Source organism: Engraulis encrasicolus, chromosome 19 (genome assembly GCF_034702125.1).
Source record: "Engraulis encrasicolus isolate BLACKSEA-1 chromosome 19, IST_EnEncr_1.0, whole genome shotgun sequence".
NCBI lineage: Eukaryota > Metazoa > Chordata > Actinopteri > Clupeiformes > Engraulidae > Engraulis > Engraulis encrasicolus.
Genome location: NC_085875.1, coordinates 16,960,136 through 16,978,894, shown reverse-complemented (window position 1 = coordinate 16,978,894; position 18,759 = coordinate 16,960,136). Strand labels below are relative to the sequence as shown.

At 41.0% G+C, this 18,759-nt stretch overlaps 1 protein-coding gene across 1 annotated transcript in view; it reads right to left on the bottom strand.

The window, feature by feature from the left end:
- ganc (glucosidase, alpha; neutral C) overlaps positions 1–18,759 on the bottom strand; it is a 33,523-nt gene continuing 14,764 nt past the window's right edge. Inside the window, exons 13-24 of the mRNA XM_063183713.1 lie at positions 18,063–18,142; positions 17,614–17,757; positions 15,925–16,021; positions 13,253–13,354; positions 10,836–11,079; positions 9,629–9,693; positions 8,365–8,441; positions 7,695–7,769; positions 6,213–6,326; positions 4,848–4,960; positions 3,205–3,308; positions 1–1,990 (exon numbers count right to left, since the gene is read on the bottom strand). Coding sequence (XP_063039783.1) covers positions 1,884–1,990; positions 3,205–3,308; positions 4,848–4,960; positions 6,213–6,326; positions 7,695–7,769; positions 8,365–8,441; positions 9,629–9,693; positions 10,836–11,079; positions 13,253–13,354; positions 15,925–16,021; positions 17,614–17,757; positions 18,063–18,142 — 1,322 coding nt within the window. The 3' untranslated portion in view covers positions 1–1,883. The remainder of the gene's footprint in view (positions 1,991–3,204; positions 3,309–4,847; positions 4,961–6,212; positions 6,327–7,694; positions 7,770–8,364; positions 8,442–9,628; positions 9,694–10,835; positions 11,080–13,252; positions 13,355–15,924; positions 16,022–17,613; positions 17,758–18,062; positions 18,143–18,759) is intronic.

The following is an 18,759-nucleotide window of genomic DNA, read 5'->3' as shown; positions in this document are numbered from 1 at the left end:
TTATATTTGGTGAAAAACATTTAATTTTGGCCTGTTAAAGAGCCTCACATGAACACGGACTGAACAAGAGGGAGGAACGTATTGCTTAAAACATTTGGGTTGATGCATCAGTTCTTGTTAGCTTTTGTTAGGTATAGCCTATGGCTATTACACATAGTAGGAGTCACAGGTCGATGACCTGACATACTCATAAGCTTTTTTTTTAAAAGTCCACCTTTTAAAAAGACATTCATTACACTGACACCTTCACGTTCTTTTTCTAAATACCTAAATCCATTGTATGTTTTTCAGCTGTTGGCCAACAATGGCTTGTGAAAAGACATTTAGCACTTGGTTGTCACAAAAACAGAAGATGCATCAGTTTCACAAGTCAGCTTCTGTATTTGACTTGCATGATTCACAGTTTTGTTTGACTTGCATAGTTTACAGTTTTTTATTCTAGTAAGTAAGTTCTAGCATTGTGCATCACCCTGAGAAAGGGTGTCAAGAGTAGCTACTGAAGCGAAAGAAAGAAAGAAAAACAGTGCAATAAAACAATACACGGACACTATCCGTTTAAAACAAATTAAATATAATCGGTTTAAATTGCCTGCTTACATGGGCAGTTTCCTCATTTAATTGGTGTTTATGGACATTCTAAACCACCTAATATAAAAATGTTTACATATTTAAACCATTTATATGTAATGACACTATTCAACTGTTTACATGATGCATATCTAATGGATTTATGCATTTAATCAGATTAAAAGTGCCCATGTGCACATGGCTATTAGTTCAGGCATTTACCATTCAGGCGGACTGTAGTTAATTAGCACAAATTAACTCCTTCACTATGATTCTAGATGATTGTTGATTTAATTAGCAAAACTTCCCATAGTCAGGTCCAATAGCTGATTATTAAATCACCTGTAATACATTTCCAATTAGAACCAAACTCTAGATCTGGAATGATTCATTAGAACCAGCTGGTTTGTAATAGGCCTACTAATTGATATTTAATTTTTAAAAGTCTTAACATTGCTAGTTGTGGTAAGATAATGATTGTATATTTTTTTTAAAACCTGAAATAATGTATAGTTTGGACTGGTGTGGACTCTTGCTTCTTTGATGACTAGATTTTAGCTTCTGAATTCACGTAGCCCTGGACTGGGTTTCATGGCACATCCTCTTACATTTGTATACTAAAGAAAATGACTTAGGATAACAAGATCTCCTAAAATGCAACGTAATGTAAAATGACATCAACATTAACTCAAATATCAACATTTAAAACAAATACAGTACATGTTTTTTTCCTTCATCTTGTACATCACAATGTGGCATACATGTACAGTACATTATGTGTAAAAAATGATGCAATGCATCAAACTGAGGTGCTGTTTCCACGTAGCCTGCTATTTTTAAAGCTTGCTATTTTTTATTCTGTTTGGGTGTAAACACAACATGTGGATAAAAACAAATACTCCATTGTAACAAATGCGTTTTATCCCCCTAAATAAGATATTTTTAAAGTCTATTTTTTTATATCTGGATTTTAAAAATCTGCCAAGTGGAAACAGAAGGCCAAAAACAATGTGACCAGGAGAAAAAAATATCCACATTTAAAAATACCCTGCTACGTGGAAACGGCTTCTGAGGTCTACAATGAAGTTTGTTTGTTTCTATGGTAATGGACCTTTTTCATGTGAAAATATGACACCTTCAATTCAATTCATTTGACGCTGGTAGTGCAGACATAAACCTACATCCCAGTTTTTTTCTATGTAGTCGTTTTCCCTGCTTTACTTGAAACCGGAACTTGTTTGACTTGTTTGCGAGAAAGTCTACATTGGTACCTGAACACTGAAAGCTGAGCACGAGCGAGCCCTAAGTGATTCCCTTCACTGCATCCTGATTTCCCAGTCCTTCCCCACCCCCAGGTTGAGGCCAGACAGCGTCAGCGTGCCTCGCTCTCGCACATACAGGAACGCCACCGGAACTTGGACACCTGGGAGACATGACACAGAAAGGCACACATTTTATTATTTTCTTAAAGGGACACTGTGTGAGATTTTTTGTTGTTTATTCCAGAATTCATGCTGCCCATTCACTAATGTTACCTTTTTTTTATGAATACGTACCACCATCATCAAATTCTAAGTTTTCTAACTGGAAAAATTGCACTTGGTCTGCCATTTTGAATTTCCAAAAATAGTCATTTTTAGCTGCAAAAATGACTGTACATGGACCATACTAGAAAATATTTGTTTATTACTTAGTAAACTTCAATGTAAAGATCAAAGTTGGCAATAGGCAGCCTAGTTTCAATGAGCAGCATAGTTGCAGTACCTTTTTTGACCATTTCCTGCACAGTGTACCTTTAAGACCAAGAGAATGCACATCCCACCTCTCTGAGGCAAGGTGCAGGACAAAGGTGTATCTGATAGTGGAAAGAGTAGAAGTCTGCACACTGTAGCTCCGCTTTGAAAATGTATTCAAGTCACCTGCTTTTGATTGCGATGCATTTGTAGATTATCATGTCGACATGGACCACAGTACATTGTGACAAAAAAAGTGTTATGGACATTTGAACTCACCAGAAATGAAACCCCATTGAAAATGAATGGGGTTTTATTTCTGGTGAGTTAAAATTAAACTGGTGAGTTAGCACCAAAACGTGGCATGGAAATCTACGGGGTATATTGAAGAGTGAAGTGTGGGTCACCAGATCAAACAAACAAAAACAGCTTCCATAACACCCATGCAGTGTCATTGCCATTGACTTCAATGTTAAACGCATCATGACAGTGATTAAGACAAAGAAAATCCTAACCAAGAATGGAAAATTGACATGTTATGTAGAAAGTACCTAATTTCAACTGATTTGATGTGACCCGAAGTTCTTTATTTTTTTCTGAAGAAAATGGTGATTTTATTACAATATTCTAATAATGTGAATTCCTCAATTCATGTTTTTTGGAGCTGGAAGGCCAAAATATGTAAAAATAAACAAACGAATGATTGGAATAGTTAAAAATGTGGGCAATGCATCTAGAATCCATGCAAGTTAAACATTACTGATTGAATTACAGAAATAAATCAACTTTTTCATAATATTTTAATTCTATGGCCAGGATCTGTAGATTTTCACTTGAGAGCCTGTGTAGACTCAAAAAAATCTATCTAAAAATCTGTGTGTTTGTGTGTGGAGCTGTGGTATACCTGAGACATAAGCAGTCACTGCTGTTGGACGTTTCCTCATGCCCAGAATGTGCACCGACTGCACTACACTGCCCGACAGGAAGAGGGCGCCCTCACTCACAAGGCTGAGGAAGCAGAGAGGTCATGATATAAATAAATAGGGCCCAGGCACAGCCCACAATGCACAAAGTTTATTTTTTTAGGTGTACAAATACGTGCATGATTCATTTTTTCTGCTCCCTTAACTTGAAATGCATATACATACAGCATATGAACTTCACCCTGTTTCAAGCCATGAATCAATATCATCAATCATACTAAACCCAATCTACCAATAATGTTCAGTTAGATTAGTGACTTATTTTTATATCAATTACATTAGATAATGCTGTAGTGTTATTCTGTTTATAATTAGTTATGTACAGTGTTACTTTTTATAATATTTTCCTTCTTTCTCAAGCACATAGAATAACAGTGTATGATGTGATATAGCCTCATTGAACCTATAGGATTACTATTGATATTGTTATATCACAATGAGTATTTCAATACATATTCACAATGTTAATAGCTAATTTTCAACCTTTTCAATCAAAACCCAAAACAGCCCTGCAAAAAGGCCATTTCGACATTACAGAGCAAAAAAGCGTGACCGGACACACAACCACAGTTCCAGGTGCACATAGTCTGCTCTCTCTCTCTCTCTCTCTCTTGTGCTCATTTAAAGGGACACTGTGCAGGAAATGGTCAAACAAGGTACTGCATCTATGCTGCTCATTGAAAATGGGTTGCCTATTGCCAAATTTGACCTTTTCATGAAAGTTTACTAAGTAATAAACTAATATTTTCTAGTATGGCCCAAGTACAGTCAGTTTTGCAGCTAATAATGGCTAATTCTGGAAATTCAAAATGGCGGACCATGGAGAAGATCCCCCTTTTCACGTATCAAAAGTGCAATTTTTCCAGTCATAATGAATACTTAGAATTTGATGGTGGTGCTAAGTATTCATGAAAAAGGTAACATTAGTGAATGGGCAGCATGTGTTCTAAAAATAAACAACTAAAAATCTCACACAGTGTCCCTTTAAAGTTGCTGCGTATTACTTGATGCAAGACACAGAGTCTGACGGCACCACTGTTTTATGACTGCACAAACATCTTCGTCATGGAAAAATGGGTTGTTTAATATTTTCTCCTCTCTTCTGACAAAATTAACATAATTAAATGTAACATCTTTTTTTTTGAGGAACGTTTGCCAAGGCGGCGGCCTGTCTTTGGCAAGGTGGCTGCCTTAGCTAGAAAGTGCTGCGGGAAACATTAAATTATTCTTACATTACATTGCACTTAGCTGACGATTTCATTTACTCAAAGCGACTTACAACTATTATTTTTCAGGCTATTGGTTACAGCCCCTGGAGCAATGTGGGGTTAGGTGCCTTGCTCAAAGGCACTTCAGCCATGGATGGAGATATATAGGGAGAGGTCAGGGGGATTCGAATCGGTAACCCCTAGATTGAAAGAGCAACTCTCTAACCACTAGGCCACGACTGCCCCACATTGCCAATAATGATAGCAATAACAATGTGTACCTGCATGTGAGTGATCCTGGCTTCAATAATGACATCTAATAATAATAATAGTAATACTAGTTGTGTCATGTGTACCTGCATGTGAGTGCTCCTGGCCTCATGAGGAACCTGGAGAGGGAGTAGCTCCTCTTGTCCCGGTAGTCAAAGGAGTGGCCGTCATCCTCATACAGCAGCCCCTCGGCCCCGCCCTGACAGGACAGCGGACACATTATTACAGGACAAATCAGCAGTCCCTCGGCCCCGCCCGCAGCCAACCAGGGGACACATTATTACAGGACAAATCAGCCAACCAGGGGACACATTATTACAGGACAAATCAGCCAACCAGGGGACACATTATTACAGGACAAATCAGCCAACCAGGGGACACATTATTACAGGACAAATCAACATAACAGCCAACCAGGGGACACATTATTACAGGACAAATCAACGCAGCCAACCAGGGGACACATTATTACAGGACAAATCAACACAGCCAACCAGGGGACACATTATTACAGGACAAATCAACGCAGCCAACCAGGGGACACATTATTACAGGACAAATCAGCCAACCAGGGGACACATTATTACAGGACAAATCAACATAACAGCCAACCAGGGGACACATTATTACAGGACAAATCAACGCAGCCAACCAGGGGACACATTATTACAGGACAAATCAACAGCCCTGCAGAGTTAACATTACAGGACATATCAACCATACTGGTCACATGTTTATGAACACACTCTCTCACACACACACACACACACACACACACACACACACACACACACACACACACACACACACAGACACTCACAGACATATGCATGCACGCCCGCGCGCGTACGCCCGCGCGCGCGCACACACACACACACACACACACACACACACACACACACACACACACACACACACACACACACACACACACACACACGTACGCACGCACACACACACACACACACACGCACACTTACACATTCAGCACTCCCCTCAATATTAGCAGTCAATAACCTGTCTCTTTTTCCAGAATGTTTTTATCCCTGCCAGGTTATAACGATATATGGAACAAATAAATCTGGTAGAATATAATCTGCAGTTATCCTACTCCTCACCACCCAAGCACCATATCCTTTAATTAATTTGAAAGTAATTAAATGTAGATTAATTAAAACAGGTTTGCTCCCATCAGCAGTGCTCAGCGTCCTGGTCTGGGTCTGGGTCAGTGTTGCCAGATTGGACTGTTTCCCGCCCAATTGGGCTGTTTAGGATGGCCGTGTGCGGGTAAAAATGGCATTTAGCAGAAAAACCCGCCCAATTTATGCCATAGAAATCAATAGAATTGGGCGGGATTTGGGGATTTTGGGCTTCTAGGCGGGTTTTGAGCATTTTTTGGGCTGGAAATCATCAGCCTCATCTGGCAACCTTAGTCTGGGTCTGGGTCTGACCTGGGAGTCGAGGGCTACGGTGAGCAGCAGGGGCAGAGCAGCGTAGTCAGCGGAGCAGGAGCCACAGCCATCTCTCCTGGGCACCACCCAGCCACCTCGCTGGAACACTGGCACCTGAGGGGAGAGGGGGGTGGGGGGGAGACAGAGAGAGAGAGAGAGAGAGAGAGAGAGAGAGAGAGAGAGAGAGAGAGAGAGAGTTAGAGAGAGAGAGAGAGAGAGAGAGACTTTTAAAAATATTTTATTACAGAATTCATGTGGTTAATACACATACACATAGCCCACTAGGAGCTGATTTTAAAAAGAAAAATTAAATAAATAAATAAACAAACGTGGAAAAAAAATAAACATTTATGAGAGAGAGAGAGAGAGAGGGAGAGAATGAGAGAGAGAGAGAGAGAGAGAGAGAGAGAGAGAGAGAGAGAGAATAGGAGATAGAGATAGAGAGTAGGATAAAGGGACCAGGAGAGAGAGGTGGAAAGAGAAAGATGAGAGAGAGAGAGGGAGAGAGAGGGAGAGAGAGAGAGAGAGAGAGAGAGAGAGAGAGAGAGAGAGAGAGAGAGAGAGAGAGAGAGAGAGAGAGAGAGAGAGAATAGGAGATAGAGAGTAGGAGAAAGAGAACAGGAGAGAGAGGTGGAAAGAGAAAGATGAGAGAGAAAGAGAGAGAGGGGCAGAGAGAAACAAAAAGAAGAGAGAGATGGATGGAGAGAGGGACAGAGAAGGGTGAGAACAGTGGATAACAGACATGAGAGAGCAGGAGAGAGAGAGAGAGCGTGTGAGAGAGGTGGAAAGAGATAGATTAGAGAGAGAGAGAGACAGACAGACAGAGAGAGGGGGGGGGGGTGAAAAGAGATAAATGTGTGAGAGAGAGAGGGGGGGGGCAGAGAGAAACAAAAAAATGAGAGAGAGATGTACGGAGAGAGGGAAAGAGAAGGGTGAGAGGAGTGGATAAGAGACATGAGAGATAGAGAGGAGGAGAGAGGGATAGAGAAAAACTAGGGAGAAGGCACATAGCAGAGATGAGAGGAATGGAGAAGGAGAAAGAAGGGTGGGAAGAGAGTGAATACATTCAATAAAGACGCTTTTGCACACCTCTGTAGTTGGGCAGGTGCGTAGGATGTTATCCCAGCGGGGTTGTCAGTCAAGTGCAAAGAAATCCCGCACACTGTCCATTCCACCAACAAACTTTAATACAACGTTTCGGTCATCCGAGCTTCTTCAGGTAAAGTTACCTAAGGTAACCTAGGTAACTTTACCTGAAGGTCGGATGACCGAAACGTTGTATTAAAGTTTGTTAGTGGAATGGACAGTGTGCGGGATTTCTTTGCACTTGACCAAGAGAGTGAATACGAAAGAGAGCAGAGAATGACAGAAAGGAAGAGAGAGGGGGAAAGAGAGACACATAAGAAAACAAATATATTGTACGTTGCATTGACAGATTTTGGCTGCATAGAATAGATAAAATACTTTTTTTTAAAAACGTACGTTCTCCAGTGTCAGGGGGTACATCAAGTTTCTATCTCCTTCATATGTTTCAGCAGAGACGATATCATACCACAGCTAAAAAAAAGCACAAGCGCACGCACATGCGCACACACACACACGCACACGCACGCACGCACGCACACAAGCACACACACACACACACACACACACACACACACACACACACACACACACACACACACACACACACACACACACACACACACACACACAAACACACACACACACACAGTTATTTTACTTCCAGCCAAAATCAGGCCTTTATAAATCTTTATAACTCTTCTTGGTGCTCTTACAAGTGTAATTACAACACTAGTAGTATGATATTACAACGTTAAAACCATGTAATATCATACCACTAGTGTTGTAATTACATTTGTACTTTATACAACTCTGTTGGTGGGTCAAAGACGTCCAACATGTCCTTCAGTGCAACGGATACTTTTGCTTACTGTAAATGCAAAAAAAGAGATTGTTTTGAAATTATTTTTTTTGGCTTGGCTTTCATGCATTCACTTTTCAAAAAAATGTTTTGAAATGTCATGTTTTTCACAGTTACAGTAAGCAAAATCATCTGTTAGCACTGAAGGACAGTGTCACGTTGGACGTCTTTGACCCTGGTGTCTGTGGGTGACACAAGTCGTCTCACCTCGTTGCGACCTGGGAGGAAGACCATGACTTCTGAAACTCCAGGAGCAGTCACAGGACACGCAAGCAGCGCACTGCCTATCAGGGTAAAACATAAAGCTCATGGTCACAACCTCACGGTATAAGCATTTTTGTATACTGCCTTACAAAGGCAAAATGCAGTAGCTAACTGAAACTGGTCTTCGTAACACCTCCTTTATCTTGTGACAAAGCCTCGTGGTCCAAATGTGTCCCGTTTAAAGTTATACTGTCCCAGAAAAATGCCTACGAATGTTTTGGAATTAGGTTGGATATTGTAGTTCAAATTTGACATGGCAATATCTCTTGAAGTGATATTGTCCCATTTTTGGAAATAAGCTTATTTTACACCTCCCCTTGAGTTAAATAATAGGGTTTTACCGTTCTCCTGTACTTTCAACCGTTCGCTGAGTATGGCAGTGCAAATTTTAACTCTATGCTAGCAGTTAACATTGAGTCCTATGAGACCAGCTCGCGGCAAACTGGTCTCATGGGACTCAATGTTAACTGTTAGCTTGGAGGTAAAATTTGCACTAATTTTAAATTTGCACATGTCATAACTAGAAAACGGTTGAAAGTACAGGACGGTAAAACCCTATTATTTAACTCAAGGGAAGGTCTAAAATAAACTTATTTCCAAAAATGGGACGATATCACTTCAAGAGATATTGCCATGTCAAATTTGAACTACAATATCCATCCTAATTCCAAAACATTCGTAGGCATTTTTCTCCGTTTCAGTGTTGGTGTAATTACTGCACTTTGCCTTTGGAGGGCAGTGTAATAGAGCTTGAAAGTGACGTCACTTCCCCCGATTTCATGGGACCTCAACAGCGTTTTTAGCCGAAAATCGTAGCATGTAATCCAATGGCTGTATTAAAATGATATTTCGATCCCCTTCGAGTTGTGCTACGAGCTCAACTTATGTTGTTTCTGATATTTTTGTTTAATTTTTCGTACGAAGCCTCAAACTTTTTAGAAAGCTGTGTTTCTTCACATTTTGCATGCAGACGGCCTCGGAACAAAACAATACTACTTCTGCATGAATAATCTATATCTAGCCTCTTAAACAGCATATTTGTAGCCCAGCGCATATAATGACAGAGATCAGAAGATATTTACTCGCTACCATGTTGTTAGATGGTCAGCTTAGGTCCCGTGAAATGCGGAACTAAGGGGCGGGACTTTCAAGCTCTATTCACTGTTATCAGTTGTAGTGCATGTAATGTAATGTCCACTCTACTTACCGATCATGTACTCATGGTCCACACTGAACGTGCTCTCTTCTCCTGGGAACTCCACCCACAATGGTCTAAAAAAGCATAACATTGGTTTTGCAATGAGGTATAATAGTGACAAAACACTTCATCTTCTATCAAAAATGGGAAAGAAAGTGTAAAAAACATCATGTTACATGCATGTTTTATTCAAAGCAAACAAAGCAGCAGAATCCCGACACATTTGGTTACGGCTACTACGGTAGATACACAAAGCTCTGATGGCATGGACACTGCACAGACTGTTGTGTGGGGCCTACCTGCAAGAGTATGAAAGAGCAACAGTAACTCGCCATTCGTGAAGTCTTTACGAGAAAAACAGAAAAAAATCAACTTTAAGCCGCGTGGTGCCTTTACAAATAGCCTCGTTTCTCGTGGTTGGGCGACGAAAGGGGGAACTGACAATTGGGGTAGTTTGGTTCTGGGGGGAAGAATAATGCGGACGGACGTCAACAATCAAGCGCGACTGAAGGCTAACTGGAAACGACGGTAATCAAACATTTCAAACAAGTGATTTACGGTTAAGTTTAGGGTTAAGTTTAGGGTTAGGGTTAAGGTTAGGGTTAAGGTTAGGGTTAGGGTTAGGTTTAGGGTTAAGGTTAGGGATAATGTTGGAGGAAGGGAGACATGGCATGAAGCTGATATAACGACAGCGCTCCCCTCCCGGAATGCACGCACGCTGCTCGGGTGGTCTCTCTCTCTCACTCGCTCTCTCTCACTCGCTCTCTCTCACCCTCTCTCGACGACAGCGCGTGTTGCCCAATTACGAAAAATGAGGCTATATCGTAGCGGCACCACGAAGCATGTAGTTGATTTTCCCAGAGAAAAGAGGGTGTACATAGGTGGCAGGGCGAGGGTGTGTGCCTGATGGAAGAGGGTGTACCTACCTGATAGGGGGCAGGGCGAGGGTGAGAGAGGGTGTACCTACCTGATAGGTGGCAGGGCGAGGGTGTGAGCCTGGTGGAAGAGGGTGTACCTACCTGATAGGTGGCAGGGCGAGGGTGCGAGCCTGGTGGAAGAGGGTGTACCTACCTGATAGGGGGCAGGGCGAGGGTGAGAGAGGGTGTACCTACCTGAAAGGTGGCAGGGCGAGGGTGTGTGTCTGGTGGAAGAGGGTGTACCTACCTGATAGGTGGCAGGGCGAGGGTGTGAGCCTGGTGGAAGAGGGTGTACCTACCTGATAGGTGGCAGGGCGAGGGTGTGAGCCTGGTGGAAGAGGGTGTACCAGTAGGGCAGGAGGCGGTAGCGCTGCTGGATGGCCGAGCGGATGAGGGCCGTGTTGGCGTCCCCGAAGAGCCAGGGCTCGCGGCGCTTGGTCTTCTTGTCCGCGTGGCCCCTGAAGAAGGGCTGCAGGGCCCCCGCCTGGTACCAGCGGACCAGCAGCTCCGGCTCTGGGTCCTTGGCAAAACCCCCCACGTCAGCTGAGGAAGGACGTTCAAAAACATATCAAAAAAACTAGGGCTGCGACATTAATGCATTAATTTCGATTAATTAATCACACAAAAATTAACGCGATTAAAACACTTAACTCATTTTAATCGCACTATTATATAGCTATGATAGTTCTGGATTAGACCAGTGGATGGCAATATTATGCCTGATGGTAAACAGCCTGCTGAAACTGAGAAGAGTTCTCTCTTCTTTTAAAAATAAACAAAATTTTTAGATTAAGCTTATTTATTGTCATTATACAAAATCCATGTGAAAAAAAAAAACTTTTTACTGTTCTCAAGTCAGATATTTAAATGCGATTAAAATGCCATTAATTCGATTAATTAATTTCAAAGCCTATAGATTAATTCGAATAAAAATTTTAATCGAGTCCCAGCCCTAAAAAAAACTTAATGATATTCTACAATTTTGTGCATCACGCAGCACTAGCAGTCTTCCATATTTAACATTGAAACATCTCTGTTCATAAAAAATGCCAGTATTCTAGCAGGGCTGTGGGGCGTCCGCCTGGTGCAGCTTCGGCTCCGTGTCCTTGGCAAAGCCCCCCACACTGGCTGAGGGACAGAGGAGTTGATGTAAATGCCTGGTCAGACTAATCAAACTTGAAAAGTGAAGAAAGAGCCTATTATAACATTGCTGTCACCAAAATTGTAATAAAACAGTCTTAATTTGTTACTTAAAGGGACACTGCGCAGGAAATGGTCAAAAAAGATACTGCAACTCATTGAAACTGGGCTGCCTAATGCCAAATTTGATCTTTACATGAAAGTTTACTGAGTAATAAACACATATTTTCTAGTATGGCCCAAGTAGAGTCATTTTTGCAGCTAAAAATGGCTATTTTTGGAAATTCAAAATGGCGGACCATGAAGAAGATCCCCCTTTTCATGTATGAAAAGTGCAATTTTTCCAGTCATAATAAATACTTAGAATTTGATGGTGGTGATAAGTATTCATGAAAAAGGTAACATTAGTGAATGGGCAGCATGAATCTTGGAAATAAACAACTAAAAATCTCACACAGTGTCCCTTTAAGCAATGTTGTTACGATGTCGTTGAGTCTAACCCATTTTAGCCTGATGACTCGTATATATTGTTTGAGCTTTGATGCCTGGAGCAACATGCATACGCTGCGTTCAGGCTGTTGAGATTTTAGCTTTTTTAATAAAAATGTGGGAATGTGTTACAGCTGAATGAGCACATTCTAATGAAAAATGAAGGTCTTAGGATTTGAAATGCAACTTATTTCATGTTTTTAAGTGCATCAGAGGCTGAGATACTTAGGTTTTTATAGGCTGAGGGCAACTTTCCCAACAAGGGCTTAGGCATTCAGCAGCCGTTTTTTGCAGGTGCTTTAACCATCAGGGTTAAGCAAACACTGAATGAGCCCATGAAGCCAGGCCCATCTACACAGAAAGGCTACATACATGGTGATGGTGTTCACTTTAAACTTTTCTAAACAGAAATATCTGTTTAACACTACTTTAGAAATGAATCTCACATCCTTTCCAAACATACTGTTGGATCACCCTTTAAAGATGTGAATAATGAAGTGTAAAGATGAAACAAAAAAATCATGGGTGTGTTTCCCGAAAGCGTAATTGCTAACCAGTTAGCAACTTCGGTAGTTGCCAATTAGGGGTGGTACGATTCACAAAATTCACGGTTCGGTTCATATCACGGTGTCAAGGTCACGGTTTTCGGTTCTCTACGGTTCTTTTTTTTAAGTTCATGATAAATAGTGCACTGGCTAATAGAATCGGACTTATCACTAAATATCCTACATATGGTTTGTATAGGCTTATAATGTGAAAATGGTGTGATTTTAATTGTGTCATCCTCTGATTTGGTCTTATACGCTAATGTTTTAATCAGAGAGACTGGATAAGGTACTCCTAGAATCTGTTCTAGATCTGTCTAGAATATGTTTTACATATTTTTCTGGGCAGTACATGAATTGCGGTTTGCGATGGATTGCACGGTTCGGTTCGGTATGTGTGTGAATTGTACGGTTTCGGTTTTCGGTGCGGTTTGTGCTATCCCTATTGCCAATGGGAAAATGCATTGAAAACAACAAAGTAGCTAATGTAGTAAGCAACTATGGTTTTGAGAAATTCACCCCAGTCTTGTGCTACTCCCCACCTCCACAAAAGGCGATCCCTGCCAGACTTAAGGACAGCAGCATCGGGATGGAGAACTTCAAGTGATCCCACGTGGCCTCTGTGTCTCCTGTCCATATTGCACCTACGGCAACCAAAACAACACACAGGACGGGCGATAAATCAACACACACGTGGAGACACAAACGTCAGGTTGCTATGCATGTTTTTTTGGTGAAACTCCAAGCCTGGACCCCCCAACTCCAGATGATTGGCCTAGTATAGTGGAAGAGATATATGGCATGGAAAAGTTCTCACATTGTTTGAAAAATGCGGGAGGAACTATTTGGAAGGAAATGGGAGAAATGGCTCTGGTACAAAAACAAAGATGATACCACTGAACAAATGATAGATGAATAGACTTGAAAAAAATGAAGACGATGAACTCATTAAGCTGTTATATTTTGTTTTTTATTTTGTTGTTTGTCTTTTTTAATGCTTGTAACTTTGTATCTGGATGTAAATAATTCATAAAAAAGAAAGTAAAAAAAAAGAAACTCCAAGCCTATGAGATTCTGCACACTATGTGTAAGAAATTGGAATACATCAAAACAAATATGCATGCACATATACTTCTGCACTCATTCTTCTCACCTGGCAATAAACATACCGCATATACTGTACATGGGTAGATGACGTGACGTGTAAATTTTGCTGTCGCAGGCTCTTAAAATTAAGTAAATTCATGCTTTCAAAATTGTGAATGCTTTAAATGATTAAACTAATGTCGTTGTGAAAAAGTAATGTGTAATAAATCCAGAGCTTAAATAAGTATACTTAATTTTGAGTCAAATGTCACATTTGTCCTATGGTGTGACTGAGGCAAGCCTGGTTCTCCATATTAAAACATTTTTAAATAAATAATCAAAGCTCAGTCATTTGTCTAAACAACCCTGGCATTTTTTTCAAGGTGTGTATTTTAGCAAGTGGCAATGCTTAATTTTTTTCCTGTTTTTCTGAGACCGTATGGACTTATGAAACTTTGTCGCAGAAAATAATGTCCTGTGGTGTGACATCATTTTTTTGGTTAATTCTGTGGATAATTATCTATTGTTGAAGCTCCAGAGGTACATAAATTGTGACTTTAGACCCTTAAGAAGCCAATGGCAAGAGTGGATTTTAGATTTTTCTCTCAGAGTTCTTCAGTCAATCAATTATGTTTTGCTACCACAAGATGTATTAGTTTTGTAGTCCTTTGGTGTGACAGCCATAAAATACATTTTGACAATAGTGTATATTTTTCATATTTTTTTCTTATGTAGACGTATGAAAATGCATCTTACTAAAGGTGAAATTGTATTTCAGTTGGCATCGACATGGCTTTAAATTAACTCAAAAGCTCAAAAGTCCTATGGTGTGATGGTAAAAGTCCTATGGTGTGACACTTTGGAGTATCACACCAAAGGACAAACAGGTCACACCAATGGACTAGATATTTGAGAAATAGCTTTTAAAACAACTGGTAGTACATATTTTTTTGTTTTGTTGTTTGACTAGATAAATAGTGTGTATTCAAATTACTTATTCCTTTATTGGCCTTTGGAATTTATACTTTGATGCATTGTTGATGAATATTTGCTGTTGATTTTAGATACTGTCAAATGATATAAAATGTCATTAATGGTGCTTTGAAACCATAAAATATAACGATAACAGTGAAGGAAAGATCAGTGAGAGAGTATATAGAGGAGTATAGATGAATAAAGTATGCTGTGGAGAGCTCAATATACAGCATAAATGTGCTGTCCAGCTTGAGATACCAAACAGGCATTGGCCACTACACACTACAGGTTCAATGGTGTGACAGTCATAGCATACCTACAAAAGTGTGATGGTCATGCCAAGGTCACCCTTCAGTATGAGTCTTATGAGCTCTGCAGGTTACATTCAATGACCGCATGGCTGTCATTAAGAGTTACGATAGGCTGATAATTGACGATTCAAAGACTTATAAGTGTAAAGTGTAGGTCCATATTGACTACAACATTATATTATGATCAAAAGACAAAATAATCATGTTGATATATTTGTTTCTGGCTCAGTTTTGCATTTCTGTCCTTTAGCGTGACATGAATGTCCTACGGTGTGACATGTTTTAAACGTTCAAATATTTGTTTGAGCTAAACAATATGTTTGATAAACACTGAATATAGCATTAGGGAAGAACAAATTATCGTCCCTGAAAAGTTAGTATAAATTCGGACAATTTTGAACATTTAAAAGAAAGATATCCCTGTTTTTCCCCGAAGGTTTCTAATAATCTCACATCTAATGGGAAAAAAAATACTTAAATGGTAATTTCTCATTAAATTAAGACTTAAAAAAATTGCAATAAATATGAAGAGTGTAACAATGTTCATAAAACTCCATCAAGCCATTTCTACATTAGTTAATATATTTATTTCTTAACGTCACACCAAAGGACATATTTTCAGCAAATTGCTTTATCAACGTAAATAAATAATCAATGAATAGACCAACATTGTGACCACTTGGATTTTTTGAAAGATTAATTGCTGCACTACGTAGACATATACTTTTTTCCCTCATAAACAATGTTTTGTGAAAAAAATGTTTTTTGCTGCCTATCCGTCATCTACCCACATACATACTGTACATTTGCGGTTGCTGGGTGTTTTTTCTTTTCTTTCTTACCAAATCTCTGGGATCCTGCAAAGAAGGATCGTGACAGGACAAAGGGCCTCTCCTTTCCCTCCGAGCGGGTCACCAGTCCGTCCACTGTGGCCATATGCTGGAGGAGGAAGAGAGAGAACACGAGAGCTCAAAACAATAACAACAACAAACATCAGGGGTACTGCATCAGCAGGTGGCTGCGGTGCACTGTGCAAGGACACTGTGCTACTGCAACACTGCAAGTTGCCCATCGGTACACATGCCTGACTCAGGCAGATTTGAACCCAAGTGCCCCTAGGCAATGTTGCCCATATGTGGTATGGTGTATCAGCACAGTGTGCAACAGCACCCCCTTGAGGCGTTCCTTTCAATGAACGGTATGGTGATGTGGAGCTTGCACCCACCTGGCTGAAGAGATTGTATTGTACAGTCCCCGACCACTCCTCTGGTAAAACCCATAGAGCTTGTTCACGTGCCTAGCCTTCCACCTTGGCTGTTATATTTAGTCTTCACGATACCATCTGGGCATTACCCACAACCGGCACGTTTTCAAATGATGCTCCTTATCAAAACTCCTGCCATGTGATTGGATAAACAATCTGTCCGTCATCTTCACTGATGCGCCACTTCGGCCACTCACATTGAGCTCGACCCCTGACACAGCTGAGAACAACAGGTGGAAGAAGTGGAGGTAGTATAAGAACTGGAGAACGTGAATAAGAAGAGAGGTGAATAAGTCCCGCCTCCAGTCATTTCAATGGGAAATGCTAGGCTAGTTAATTCAGCCAAAATGTAACGATTTTTTCAGCTACAAAGATGGAGTCGTTTCCGCCGACAATTTACTCAGCCAATTAAGCGCCACGTTAATGACTGACTTACGATTGACCAGAAAGATATATGGAAGACAGGCATTGGATGCATGGAGGTGCCCAACCACACACCTGTATAGGTATGTGTGCCCAACACTAAACTCGCTCACCCACCAATCATAAGTGGGGTCGGAAAAGAGAATTTGTGGAAAAGGCGAACGAGGAAGTGCCTTGCTAATCGGCGAAGCTAACCAGCCAAATCCTGCCCCCCTGGGAGGAAGAAGTGGAATAGGTGGAAAATCCCACCCTGCGATCCTGATATACAACTAGATGGCGCGTTACTACCACCCACCTAACCTGACCTGGCCATAGAGATTGTGTAGGTGCTGAAATTCCACCTTATAAAGCTGCAGAGATTTTTTTTGCCCACCAGGCCATGGAGATTGTGTAGGTACCAACTACCCACCTACCCACCTACCCACCTGTAGCGAAGGGGAGTAGAGTTGCCCAGCTGGGACTCAAACCCAGACCTACTGGGGTAGTAAACCGTGGCTCTGACCGCTACACCAAAGAGCCAGGCTTGTTGGCATGTTAGTCAGAACACACCCACAACCCTAGTGATGGTCACTCCATCACACCACCATACAGTAGATACTCCCTCTGATTGCACAGTTCCCTACTACCCACTTGGTAAAATCTGTAGAGATTGTGCAGAGTCCACTACCCACTTGGTAAAATCTGTAGAGATTGTGTTTATTCATATCTGTAGTACTGTATGTTTATGTCTTGTCTGTTATATGTTTTGTGTGGACCCCAGGAAGAGTGGCAGATGGGTTACATCAGCTAATGGGGATCCTAATAAAATACCAAATACCAAATTGTACAGTTCCCTACCACCCACCTGGTAAAATCCGTAGAGGTTGTGCAGGTCGCGATGTTCCCAGCCACCATGATGCAGTGCATTTTTGGGCATCGTCTGCTCGGGGCCGTCAAAAACTGAAGGCTCGTTCATGTCGATCCAGACAAACAGAGATTCTGTCGAACCCTGATACACAAACAAGTGTGCTGTGACTATGACGAGGTACTAGTTTGAGCTGGAAGAACTGAAAGAAATGTTTTTTTTTGTTCAGTATTCTTGCACACCTCCTTTGGCCAGGTATGTTGGAAAGGAATCCCTAGGTCACCAACGTTAGAGGCAAGAAAACTCCCGCATATAATTCTGAGCAATTGCTTGAAGCAGTTTAATAGACCAAAACGTTGATATTAAATGCTGCAAATATCGACAGCGTGTGGGAGCTTTCTTGTCTAGAACTGAAGGAACATTCATGGTTGTTCTAAGAAAAGACTCACTTTGTACTTGTCCAGGGAAAAACATCTGGCATACCAGGACCTTGTCTGGGGACAGGTGAAGTCTAGGTAACTGGACTCACCTGTGGGATGAGATGAACAATAAATGAAAACCAAACGGTGGAAAAGTGCAAGGTGGTGTTGATGTGTGGGTCAGAAAACTTTCACTCTCCACTGGGTGGTACTTTGTAGTCTTGCTATAATTTTATGAAGTTGGACTTTAACGCCATGCTAGTTTTTGCCTTTGTTGCATGCATGTTGCATGTCTTCTAATAATTCATGTGGCAAATTTGGAATGAAGCACAGATGTTGTTGCATTTTCCTCAGTCAAAGACAAAGTATACAGCATTTTAAAAATGTACTGTTTTAGGCCCGGGATATGCTTGTTGCAGGATATGCGTGTGTGGGCACAAAAGCGCTGCCATGCGTACTTTATGTCAATTTTTTTCGCACAGGAGAACACTTGACACAAGGTACGCAGAAGCGTGCGATCGGTGAAATATTGACAAATCCTCGAGGGGCGATCTTCCAAACTTCCATGTTGAAGTTGCGGTAGAGTCAAACAATGGTGGAAAACATTAATGAGGTAGGCTAATCATAGCCTCATAGACTACATAGCATACCCATATGCGAATCATTGTATTTTCAGAACAGAAGTGTAATTGCCTCTCTGGTCTCTCTTGTAAAAAATCTGCCTTTT